The sequence below is a fragment of the Ictidomys tridecemlineatus genome, chromosome X, assembly GCF_052094955.1.
Source record: "Ictidomys tridecemlineatus isolate mIctTri1 chromosome X, mIctTri1.hap1, whole genome shotgun sequence".
NCBI lineage: Eukaryota > Metazoa > Chordata > Mammalia > Rodentia > Sciuridae > Ictidomys > Ictidomys tridecemlineatus.
The window spans coordinates 16,870,945-16,884,215 of record NC_135493.1 but is presented as its reverse complement, the minus strand read 5'-3'; the positions used below and the strand labels follow the sequence as shown (position 1 = coordinate 16,884,215).

The 13,271-nt window shown below is 49.8% G+C and overlaps 1 protein-coding gene across 1 annotated transcript; it reads right to left on the bottom strand.

Annotated features, from left to right (window-relative positions):
* Positions 1–204: 204 nt before the first annotated feature.
* LOC101963512 (uncharacterized) lies at positions 205–9,819 on the bottom strand. The gene is made up of 3 exons (XM_040284134.2): positions 9,561–9,819; positions 5,469–5,582; positions 205–5,167 (listed from the first exon to the last, which is right to left on the bottom strand). Exons 1-3 carry the CDS (start codon positions 9,667–9,669, stop codon positions 4,341–4,343), a joined length of 1,050 nt encoding a protein of 349 aa, XP_040140068.2. The 5' UTR covers positions 9,670–9,819; the 3' UTR covers positions 205–4,340.
* Positions 9,820–13,271: the final 3,452 nt, after the last annotated feature.

Sequence of the window (13,271 nt, the reverse complement as noted above, 5' to 3'; positions counted from 1 at the left end):
GGAACACAGGGAACAAAGCTGCAGGCCATCTGAATGCCACTCCACATTGCTGTCCCGGCCCGAGTGCCAGGGATGCTGCCAAAGACTCGAAATCAGAGTCCCCAGACTACTCTCCAGGAGTGTGCCCTACAAACCCAACCCTTATTTCCTGTGGTGCATGTGAAAGAATTCACGAATATCTAAATGATTATTCCAAAGCAGAAATAGAAGGGATGTCATTTATTAATCAAAATGCAATACAACCCAAATGGACAGGAATACATCAACATTGTTCACCTCTTGGAGCAAAGAGGAAGTGACATGAAAACTTCACTATAAGTAGTTGTAAAAGCACAAGCAAGAACATTATCTCAAAGTCATGGAAGGTAAGCAAAGCTAGACTCCAAGTCAAACCGGAGGCCCTACTTGCTTTCATCGTTTCAAACAACAGGCAAAATCAAGGAAGCTGACACTCATTGCAAGCTTCTGCAGGGCAGAGCCTGCAGGTTAACAGGTTCTGTATTCTCACCATAGTATTTGTGTGGGCTTTGTGTGGTGGGGACCCTCTGCTGTGCTTCACTGAGTGCTGTCCCCAAGAGTTGGCCTCATCTCTTTGAAATGGTCCACATGTCAAAAGTGGACCATGCCATCAACCAGTTTCTAGAGGCATATGATTTGCCCAAATTGGATCAGGTTGATCTACACAATTTAAACAGATCAATTTCAAGCGATGAGATAGAAGATGCCATCAGAAGCCTACCAAGCAAGAAAAGCCCAGGACCAGATGGATACACAGCTGAGTTATACGAGACCTTTAAAGAAGAACTAATACCAGTACTCTTCAAATTATTTCACGAAATAGATAACACGGAGCACTTCCAAACTCATTCTATGAAGACAATGTCACCCTGATTCCAAAACCAGACAAAGACACAATGAAGAAAGAAAACACCAGACGAATACCTCTAATGAACAGGGATGCAAAAATTCTCAATAAACTTCTGGCAAATCAAATACAAAAACATATCTACAAGATCGTGCACCACGATCAGGTGAGGTTCATCCCAGGGAGGTAAGGTTGGTCCAACATTCGGAAATCAATAAATGTAATTCATTACATCAACACACTTAAAAATAAGAATCATATGGTCATCTCAATAGATGCAGAAAAAGCATTTGATAAAATACAGCACCCCCTCATGTTCAAAACACTAGAAACACCAGGGATAACGAACATATCTCCATATTGTAAAAGCTATCTATGCTAAGCCCCAGGCCTCATCATCCTAAATGGAGAAAAACTGAAAGCATTCCCTCTAAAATCTGGAACAGGACAGGGATGCCCTCTTTCACCACTTCTACTTAACATAGTTGTTGAATCACCGGCCAGAGCAATTAGACAGACGAAAGAAATTAAAGGGATACATATAGGAAAAGAAGAACTCAAACTAGCACCATTTGCCAATGATATGATTCTATACCTAGAAGACCCAAAAGATTCCACCCGAAAACTTCTAGAACTAGTACATGTCTTCAGCAAAGTAGCAGGATATAAAACCAACATCCATAAATCAAAGGTATTTCTGTATATCAGTTGTAAATCCTCTAAGGAAATGAGGAAAACTACCATATTTACAATAGCCTCAAAAAAAAAAAAAACCTTGGGAATCAACAAAAGAGGTAAAAGATGTCTACAACAAAAACTACAGAATGCTGAAGAAATATATTAAAGAACACCTTAGACTGGGGATATAGCTCAGTTGCTAGAGCACCTGCCTTGCATGCACAAAGCCCTGGGTTCAAACCATAGCACCACCAAAAAACAAAACAACAACAATAATCAAAGAAGACCATAGAAGATGGAAAGATCTACCTTGCTGTTGGATAGGCAGAATTAAATTTGTGAAAATGACCATAATACCAAAAGCACTATACACATTTAATGTAATTCCAATCAAAATCCAAATGACACTCCTCATAGAAACAGGAAAAGCAGTCAAAAATTCATCTGGAAAAAAAAGAGACCCAGAATAGCTAAAGCTATCCTGAGCAAGAAGAGTAAAGCAGGTGGCATCACATTACGAGATCTTGAACTATCTACTACAGTGCAATAGTAATAAAAATAGCATGGTATTGGCAAGAAAATAGACTGGTAGACCAATGGTACAGAATAGAGGGCACAGAGACTAACCCACACAATTACAGTTACCTTAGAGTAGACAAAGGCACCCAAAACGTACATTGGAGAAAAGGCAGCCTCTTCAACAAACAGTGTTGGGAAAACTGGAAATCCCTATGCAACGAAATGAAATTAAACTGCTATCCCTCACCAGGCAGAAATTTCAACTCAAAGTGGATCAAGGACCTAGGAATTCAACCAGAGACGCTGAGTCTGTTAGAAGAAAAAGCAGGCCAAGTTTCCATCATGTCGGATTAGGCCCCAAATTCCTTATAGAGCAAGAATTAAAATCAAGAATCAATAAATGGGATGGATTCAAACTAAACGGCTTCTTCTCAGAAAAAGAAACAATCAGTGAGGTGAAGAGAGAGCCTACAGTTTGGGAACAATTTTTTTTTTTGTCCTACATGTACATCCGATAGAGCACTAATCTCTATCAACGAATGGGCCACAGAACTGAACAGACACTTCTCAGAAGACATACAATGAGTCAACAGATACATGAAAAAATGTTCAACATCCCTAGCAATTAGAGAAATGCAAATCAAAACCACTCTAAGATTTCACCTCACTCCAGTCAGAATGGCAGCTATTAGGCATAGAAACAACAATAAGTGTTGGCGAGGATGCAGGGGACAAGGCACACTCATACATTGGTGGTGGGACTGCAAATTGGTGCAACCAATATGGAAAGCAGTATGGAGACTCCTTGGAAAACTGGGAATGGAAACACCATTGGACCCAGCTATCCCACTCCTCGGTCTATACCCAAAGTAATTAAAAGCAGCATAGTACAGGGTCACAGCCACATCAATGTTTATTGCAGCACAGTTCACAATAGCTAAACTGTGGAACCAACCTAGATGCCCTTCCGTAGATGAATGGATAAAGAAAATGCGGTATAGAAGCTGGGGTTGTGGCTCAGTAGTAGAGTGCTGGCCTAGCACGTGCAAGGCCCTGGGTTGGGTCCTCAGCACCACATAAAAATAAATAAATCAATAAACAAACAAATAAATAAATAAATAAAGGCATTGTGTCCAGCTACAAGTAAAAAAAAAAACACTTAAAAAAAGTGGTCTATATACACAATAGGGTGTTATTCAGCATTAAAAGGGAATAAAACCAGGACATTTGCAGGTAAATGGATGGAGTTGGAGAATATGATGCTAGGGGAAATTATCCAATCCCCAAAACCCAAATGCTGAACGTGTTCTCTGATTTAAGGAGGTTGATTCATAATGCAGATGGGGCGCATGGAAGGACTGGATGAGCTGTAGATAGGGGAAAGGGAGGGAGGAGGAGGGAGGGGGCATGGGGGAACGAAATGAGATGGACATCATCACCCTAGGTACGTGTATGAAGACACGAATGGTGTGACTTGACTTTGTGTACAACCAGAGACATGAAAAATTGCTCTATGCGTGTAATATGAATTGTAATGCATTCTGCTTGCTCTCATATATAACAAATTAAAATTCCTTTTTAAAAAGGGGGGAAAGGAGTGGACCATGCGAAAGCCCCAAAGGACACAGAAACAGCGCCAGGGCTGCACAAAAGCAGTGCTCCTGGCCTGGTCTCTTGCAGGGGTGCAGAAGAGTGCTTGCCCCCATGTTTTCAATATATGTTATATTTTTAGTTGTAGATGGACACAATATCTCTATTTGTTAATTTTAATGTGGTGCTGAGAATGGAACCCAGTGCCTCACATGTGCTAGCTAGGCAAGCGCTCTACCACTGAGCCAGGACCCCAGCCCCCTGCCCACATGTTTGAGAACAGCATCTCCAGGAGGTTCAGACTTGAACTGCAAGGTGCAAACCGAAAGAGGGCGAGCCTGTGCACTTCCTCCACGGGTCAGACCTTCACGCTTGAAAATACTGCATACCTGCAGAAGGATGGGTCACATCCGCCTTGAGGGTAGGGGCCCCAGGTCCCACAGGAATGCCAGCCTTTCCAGGCCTCTTACTTGTGCAAAATTGTGGCGACTTGGGTCAAGAACCCAGCGATTAAACACGATGTCGTGCACCTCGCCAGGCAGCAAATGGCAAGAGCAGGAGAACACTCTGGAATGCGCACGCCTGGGAAGGTGCCTTCACACTGGAGCTGAACGCAAAGCTGTTCTGGGAAAGGAGGTCAGACCAAAGCATTGTCCCGCCACAGCCGACCGACCTCAGGCACAGCCCCTTAGGGGTCACAACTGTCACATGGCTCGGGACCCATTTCCCGCACCGGGTTCCCGGGGAACTCTTCTCTGAAGTGCGCGGCCTGGTGCGCGATGAGGCCTGCTTTCTTTATGAAGCTCTTGGAGCAGTGGCTGCAGGTGTAGGGCTTCTCCCCGGTGTGGATTCTCAGGTGGATCATGAGGCTGGATCGCTGCCTGTAGCTTTTCTCACAGTGTTGGCAGGAGAACGGCCTCTCCTGGGTGTGAGTCCTCTGGTGCAGAGTAAGAGCTGTCCGCCGGTTGAAGCGCTTCCCACAGCTGTGGCACTCGTGACGTTTCTCCTGCGTGTGAGTTTTCAGGTGTCCCATCAGGTTGGCCCTGCTGGCAAACCTTTTGCCGCACTTGTGGCACTGGGAGGTGTCTCTGCCACAGTGCCCCCTCTGGTGCGTGGTGAGGTGCGCGCCCTGAGTGAAGCGCTTGTGGCACAGGGAGCACTCATAGGGCCTCTCCCCGGTGTGGATGCGCACGTGCCGGTCCAGGTCTGAGCGGTGCAGGAAGCCTTTCTCGCAGCCGGGGCACTGGTAACCCAGCTCCCCGGTGTGGATTTTCAGGTGAGCAGAGAGGCGCTTCTTGCAAGCGAAGCACTGTCCACACTGGCCGCAGCGATGGGGTTTCTCTCGCGGCTTCCTCGGCTTGTGGGCTGCCAGGGGCAGGGGCTTCCCCGCCGCACAGGGCCTCGGGAGGTGCGCGGGCTTACGGGAGGAGCTCAGCAGCTCCACCGCGGGGCCAGCCCTCAGAGGTTCGTGCTTCTGACAGCCCACGCATGGACCAGCACCAAGTGCTTTCGCGTCTAAACAAACGAGACATGGACGTTGCACCCCAGGTTTCTCTGCTCTGGCGCACTTCCTTTGCCTCCCGTCCCAATCTCCAAACCCGAGAGAAGAAATGCAGGAGTCCCCGTGTTCCAGGGGAAACAGGGACACGGAGCCAAAGAACAGCTCTACTCCCAGCCTCCAGGAAAGGTGGGAACCCCCAGGCACAGGCACCCTCCCTACCCCCTCCCCCGGAGGAAGGCTGCTACAGGTTTCTCTTTGGTGTTCCCGGGCGCTGGGGCGCTGGGGCGCTGGGGCGCTGGCTGAGCCCTAGCCTACCTCTCCTGGACTCAGGTGATTGCTCCATGCACTGGGCGCCCAGCAGCTCCACCATCCCTGGCTTTCTCCTGCGGTCCAGCCGGCAGCTCCAGCGACACTCTGGGGTGGCATGTCCTGGCCACAGGGAAGATGAGGGAGGAAGGAGAGTGTGAGTCACCCCAGGTTTTCCTCTGCCTGGGACAGGCGCCCTCTCCACATCTGCTTCCTCCTCAGTCAGGCTTCCTTTGCCCAGAGCCTCTGCCACACAGTGTTGGTGTGTGTGTTTTAATTCCAGGGAAACAAAAGCAAGCAAGGGGAACAAGCCCAATGTGCCTACTTGGAAGCCTTCTCCTCTGATGGGTGGAAGGGTCAGGGCTCCATCCAGGGTAAAGTCACTGAACTGAAAGAGCTTCAGGGGAACTTTGGGACTGAGAGTATTCAGCTGAGGGGCAAAATGCAAAGTAAATCTTCCTGTTGTGTGTTGGCATACGGAAGCTGAGGGACGTCCTCTTAGGACTGCAAGGGGCAGAGAGAGGCAGGGGCAGGGGCCAACACAAGCTGGAAAACCGCTTACTAGTCTCACTTCTGTAAGAATGAAAGTGACAACTGAATTGGATTGGAAACCAGCCAGGAGCACCTCTGAATGTGTGTCTCAGCTGAAGCCTAGAAGCGGATTCCTCTTCCAATACCCCAAGAAAATACAAACAGTGTCCATCTAGAACAACCAGGTAACCTCTCTACCACTCGACGTTGGTTCCCTTGCCCAACCGTCCCTGCCCTCACTGACAATCTCTGTGGCTGACTACCTCTCTTTCCTCATCTCTGGCCACGTTGCTACTGCAACATGAAATGAGGGTAGAAATGTTAAAGTGGGATCCAAACAGAGGCTGGTATTGAAATTCGAGCATCACTGAACCACAGTGGCAAGGTAGCTAGCTGCACCAGGCTAACCCCAAGAGAAATCTAAGCTTCAGAACATCATATCAAGACACAGGATGCACACATACTCACACGCATGCGCGCGCCTAAAGTTGAGTTTTTCTTAGAGAGACGACTGTATACTCCAGATTCCGAAAAATGGCATGCATTTCAAATAAAAATCTGCTTGGATTCACAGTTTTGGTTATGCTCACATGGGATCAGAGGGCAAGGAGGCCCAGCTCAAATAACGCCAGAGGGCAGAGGTCAAAGGGAAGCTGCCATCAAGTGGATTGGGAGGAAACTGCAACAGGGGAGTGGGAGGAAGCGGGGAAGGCAGTGGAAGAAACATGGGGGCTGAGAATATCCCCAATGGGTGAGAAGCCAAACAGTTTGCGCAGGCAGGAAATGCACCTAGGTCTGCTTCCACACCATTCCCCAAGGACCTGAACCTGTCAAAGTCTGCAGAGTTCATCAAATGTCCCTTTGAAACCAGGCCACACACCAGTCCCTTGGTTGGAATGGAAGCTAAAGACCTAGACAGGGACCCAGAGCAGCCCTCTAGCAGCATCTAGTAGCCACGAGTTGCGCCAAAGGGCAGCCCTGTGTCCCGGGCTTTCCCCTTGGCTCTCATATCCCACTGCTGCTTCCCGTAAGCACCACATACAGAGCAAAGGGAACAGTCTCCTCAGTTCTGCGGCCCCAGCACCATGCTCTTGGTGCCAGCTTTCAGAGAGGTTGGCCCAAACTGGAGCCTCTTCCTGGGTGTTAACCCAATGCATTTTCGGAGTGAGCACCAATTCAGCCCTTCCTGCCAGTCATGATGGTCCTGAGCAGCGCTGGGATCCAGGGGCCTCCATTGCCTGGACTATGGAAGCCCTACTCCTGTCACTCTCAGTGGTTTGCATTTCCCCACCTTCTGCTCCCAGTACATGGCACCTCGCCCCCATCTAACCTGAGTCCACATCTGCCACTCTTTTTTTTTGGGGGGGGTATTATTTATTTATGTAACTATTTATTCATTTATTTATTGGTATCAGGGATTGAACCCAGGGGAGCTTAACCATTGAACTATATCCCCAGCCCTCTTTTGAACAAAAAAAAAATTCTTTAGATACAGGGTCTCACTAAGTTGTTTAGGGCCTCACTAGGTTACTGAGGTTGGCTTTGAGCCTGTGATCCTCCTGCCTCAGCTTCCTGAGTCTACCGGATTACAGCGGTGTGCCACTGCATCCAGCCGCCACACTTGTTGCATGGAATACATTACCATCAATAATTCTGAATGAACCTCACAATCATCCACCAGATTTTCACAGATCTTGGCACCATGCCTGTGTGCCAAGATGGTGAGGACAGCCGTGGCTACTGTTACAGGCCAAGATCAAACCGTCAGAGGAGACCCAATGTAGGTTAACAGAAGGAAACTGACACTCACACAAGCTTCAGCAGGAGGGTGCCGGCACACAACTGTTTGTGAGGACATTTGACCATGTCTATTTATATCTTAAAAGGTCTCCACCCACTGAACAAATGACCCTTTTTTGAGAAATGTCTCCTGTGGACACATGGCCAAAGAAGGATGCTCACTATGGTTTACAGCATAGCTCCAGGGTGCTGCTGTCGACATCCAGTGCTACTGACAAGCAAGAGGTGAGTCCCTGGGCCATCTTCTGCTGCAGGGTGGGTGGCTCTTGGCTTGAGCCCTGAGGCCAGCCACTCTGGGTTGTAAAGGAAACTACCTGAGCAGTAGTTATACAACGAACATGACCTGCCCTTTTTGCCCTGGTCCCTCTGTCTCAAACCCTGGTGTCCCTTCTTAGCTCCCATTCCACACTGGCCATTTCCACCTGGAAAACCAGGACTGCCCCGAGTTCCACATGTTCAAAGGTCAACTCATCTAGACCTACAAAACCTGATCCTGCCCAGTGTTGTCTGTGTCGGTGATTAATACTGTCGTCTAACCAGTTCACTGGCCAGCAACCAGGATGCCACTTTTTAACCTTTTGTGTCAATCACATGACACCCCATCAATCCATGAGTCCTCTATTTCAAAACTGCTCATCATCTTTTGAGTCACCCCTTTTCAATCTATCCTCAGTGACACAGCACCCCGACTCCTGCCCACCCCTCAGAGTGTAGCAGCAGGTCTTCTCTCTGCCCCGGGGCCTCTGCACTTGCAGCCCTTCTGCCAAGGCTCCCCCTCCTCACTCCCACCACTCAATGGCTGACTCCAATCCATCCTAGAGTACTACCCCAGATCCCCCTCCTCCAGAGGTCTTCCCTCAGCCTAATGATGGCAAGGGCGCCTGCTGTGTGCTCTGCCAGCATCCTAAGCCCTCCAACACACACACGTTCCCATCACATATCCAACGTATCTGGACTGTCCACCAGAAGTGGGTGCCGGGACAGCTGGGGCTGCTTTCCTGCCCCGTGGACTGTCTAGTCACAGGGTCCAGCAAGATGCCTGGCTCTTCACGGTGCTCAGAATGTTGATTGTGGGAATAAATGTGGAGAAGTGGAAGGGGACACAGTTGCTAAGCCCTGGCCCTGTGCTAGTGATGGGGGCATCCCACATTTCTGTTTTGCAACATGGACCGTTCTCCACCTATTTGCATCTGCAGGGCTCTTTGGTGCTCTCAGGACTACACAGTGTCTTGGTGTGCCAACATGGTGACGCTGGGCTGCTGGGGAAAGGGAGAGGACTCCCACCACACTTGGGCCCAAGCTTCAGTGGCGGAGGGGAGGGCTGGGACAGGGCATGGGTAGCAATGTAAGGAAATGGCAAAGGGAAGAGGAACAGGAACACCCAGGCATCAAGTCCCGCTGCCTTTCTCCACCTGGCCTTTTCTCCTGCTAGCACGCACCCATTTGTGTCCAGGGCCCTGGTTCTCAAAGGGCGGTGTGTGCAGCACTTTGCTCAGAGACCTTGTTAAACCTGTACCCCAGGTGGTGCTGGGGCTGAGTGACTGCTTACTCATGAGAAGGGTGGTTACTTTCACCTGTTCCCCACGCCACTGTACCCAAAATGCATTTTCCCCTGCTGTTCCCAGAGAGACATCTCCTCTTCCTCCCCCTCCTTTTCATCCAAGTGGTCCATCTCCACTGGGGAATCCATGTTTCCCAGCAACCCCAACCTTTGAGAGCTCTTGTGCGCTCGGTCAGACACAAAAGAGCAGAAAGAAAACCTCGCCTTACCAGGATCCAGAAAGGGCTGGCATTCCCCAGCAGCACCATAGTTCAGCTCCTGAGGCCCTGCCTGTGGGATCCAGGCCCCTGTCTCGGGAGCCGCCTGGACAGGTCCCATTCCCTGGAGCGCAGATGTCTCCAGGTGCACGTTTGCAGATATGGGTACAGTTCCCGAAGGCGCCTGTTCTTCAAAGAGCAAGTCATGCACGTCAACCTGGGGGAAATGCCAGAGTCCATTGCTCAAGAGTCTAGACCCATTGGGAGAAAATGCACCTTGCCCTCACACCAAAGGAAACCTTGCTGCCTTAGCACTCAAAATAGAGCCACGTGTGTAGTTTAACATTTTCCAGTAGTCACAGGACACAGTGTAAAAAAGGAACTTGGGAGTCCCCAATCTTAATAGCATGTTGTATTTAACGTGACATATGGAAACCATCAGGATTGCAGCATGAAATCAATCCAAACAATTACCAAGTACTACCTCCTCTTCCCCCCACAGCTTCTGCATGGGCTATGCAGTTTACACCCGCAGCAGGTCTCAACCAGCACTGGCCACATTTCAAGTGCTCAAAAGCCACACGTGGCCCGTGGCTCTTGTGCTGGGCAGCAGCACTTCAAGTGCCAGTCTAGAGCACATGAAGACGAAATCTTGTATGGTAAACAAAACTAATAAGACAAGAGGGAAGGGAAACCACTAACGCATTCCACCCTGGGGAGGCAGGATCCTTTAGAAGCCTCCTGGTCAGGACTCTCTGTGCCCTGAAGCCAACAGCTCCTGCAGAGCCCTGCCCGACAGGACACCCAGCACCCCAACACCCTGCTAGAAGCACATGCTCCCCTCTCCCGGACACACCGCCCTCCCCTCAGCCCTGCACTCCCCAAACACGGGCATCCTGTGGTAGGTACTTCTGAACCCAGGGCAGTTCCAATGCCCCTGTGGAGTGTCCAACATATGCTGGCTGGTGCCAGCTACAGGGATTCGGTGGACCAGAGATGGGAGCATTGCTCACCAACCAGAGTTGTTCCAGGTCCCTACCAACTGTGCAGTTCCCCCCTCAGGCGTTCATGTAGTTAAAGTACCTCCTTGTGGTGACCAGATACTGAGAGACTAATTTTGCATGTTTTAGCACGACCTGGATTTCCTAGGAATGCAGTGTGCAAAACAAAGGATGGTTACTCTACTTGTTCTGATTTACTAAGACAGTTTTTCAGTTGGGGAGATCATGCGGCAAGTAGCAACAGCGCATAGTGCTTGAGTCTTACTCAACGTCTGACTGTCCCATCCCAGTGACTCTAAGCAGAGAGGTAGGCATCTGACAACTTCATGATGTCTTCCAGTGAAGTCCAGCAGAAATGGACTTTATGCAGAAATGCACATTCGTTAAGAACCAACTATGGTCATTCTCCTTTACATCCTCTCTGGACTCGACTTGACCCACAGTTGACAAACTTTCTCTGAAGAGCCAAAATAGTACATATTTTAGAGTGTGGGCTACATTTACCCTTTCTTTTCTGTCTTCCTTCTCACTTAAATTTACTTGTTGAGATCTTATATGATTGGTAGGTACTAGGGTTGGAAGCCAGGGAGGTTTTAGCACTTAGCTGCACCTCTGGCCTTTTATGTTTTATCGGAGACAGGTTCTCACTAAGTGGTGGAGGCTGGCCTCAAGCTCGCCATCTTCTTGCCTCAGCCTCCCAAGCGGATGGGATGACAGGCCTGTGACACCCCGCTGGCTCCTCTTTTGGGGAACCGATTCACGAAGACGGTAAAAATCACCAGGGGCTTGCAGGGCACATACAAACAGACTGTGGCCAGATGAGGCCTGCAGGCCATAGAGCAAATTATTGAAGCTCATGGTTGATGCACGTGGGTAGATGATGTCATTTGTGAATTTCACTTGCGGATAATTGAGGAGACATTACAGAATATGTGCTGTGGATGCGAGACAGGGTCTGATAGGGTTCGGAATCATGGACTGAGAGGCTGATTCCAGGAGAAGGGGAAATGAAAAGGGATCTAGAGAACCACTGGGGCCGTGGACTGACACACAGACAAAATGAGTGTTCCAGGCCCTGCGGCCGAAGCTCCTCCTTTGCACTAATAGCCGAAACCCCAAACTCTTTTCTCACCTGCATCTCTGGTATGTGACGCTGTCTCTGCCAGTCTTCTATCAGGGCCAAAAGCCTTTCTTTACTCTCCGGGCCATATGCGCTCACCCAGGTCTCCATCTCAGTGGGCAGTATAGTTAGGAATTGCTCCAACACCAGCAGCTCCAGGATTTGCTCCATAGACGGCATCTTTGGCTTCAGCCACCCACAGCAAAGCTCCCAGAGCCTGCTGAAAACTTCCCGAGGCCCCGCCGCCTGCGTGTACTGGAACTGCCTGAAATGCTGGCGGAACACTTCACAGTCCCTGTTGAAGTCCTGCAGCATAGGGTCCCGCATGCACAGCCAGGTGGCCTCAGTGGCAGCGCCTGGGCCAAGAGCCATCGCCCCCTCTGGGAGTTTAGTTTATTCCTGGAGCCTGAGGTCTCAGGTTCGATGGCCCTCCTGGAGCTGAGGGCGAAAAAACATGAGAAAGTGAGTTCAATCTCCAACACTGGAAAAAAAAAAAAAAGATCTGGAGATCTGTTGTACAGCATTTGGGGCTGGGGATGTGGCTCAAGCGGTAGCGCGCTCCCCTGGCATGCGCGCGGCCCAGGTTCGATCCTCAGCACCACATTCAAAGATGTTGTATCCGCTGAAAACTAATAAATAAATATTTAAAAAAAAAAAAAAAGAGAAGAAGACACAGCCATGAAGACAAAAAGGCATTATTAGAACCTGCCCTCAAGTTTGAGAACCTGCTACAAGCTACAAACTCACTTCCCAGGAAAATGCACGTATGCATCCAACTCTGCATCCAGGTCCCCCAACAGCAGGAATAAATACCACATCTCTCTGAGGCTTAGAGTGAAAAATGCTGAGACTTGAGGAGCAGTCTGCCCTAGCCGAACTACAGACTGCTTGATCACTAATCAGATATTTAAAAAAAAAAAAAAATCTCTCCACCAGATTTTATCAATCATCCGTGATCCCGGAGCCATCTCTGGACTGCAGCATGGCTGAGCCTAAGGAAACTGAAAGCCAGATCCCTGAGTTTGCAGCTAGGTCTGTGTGGGCCAGGCTGAGCCCAGCAATCCTGTGGAAAGTCGGAAACTGGGAGCAGTCCGCCTGGGGGAACACAGGTTAGAGAGCCCAGAGAAAGGTGGGCTCTCCCCAGCTCGGCAACTCCTGAAGCGTGCGGGGACTCATGGGGCTGCCGACTGCAGGTTGGAAGGTTAGAAGAGGGTGTGAGGGCATCTTGCTCTCAGCTCGCACAGCCAGCTAGTCCGCCGCCCACTGGGTTCCTGGTACCCACTCTGGCCAGCACTCACCAGATCCTCACACTAGCCTGGACCCTGATTCCATCCCCAGTCTGGCACCCACACATCCCCTGATCCTGCCAGGTCTGGCCTCAGTCCAGCACCCAATAGGGCTCTCCAGCTCACCAATCTCCAGTCTCCCAACCCCTCCCTAGCACCCAGCCCAGCCCATTGCTTGCAGCTACTTGGCTGGCCCACCAATCTCAGCACCTGGTCTTGCTGACCCACAGGGAACAGGTCTCCACCACCAGTGCAAAGGCCCTGGTGCCCAGCCCTCAGAACCACCTGGGAGAGAAGTGCCTGACCAGGAATTCAA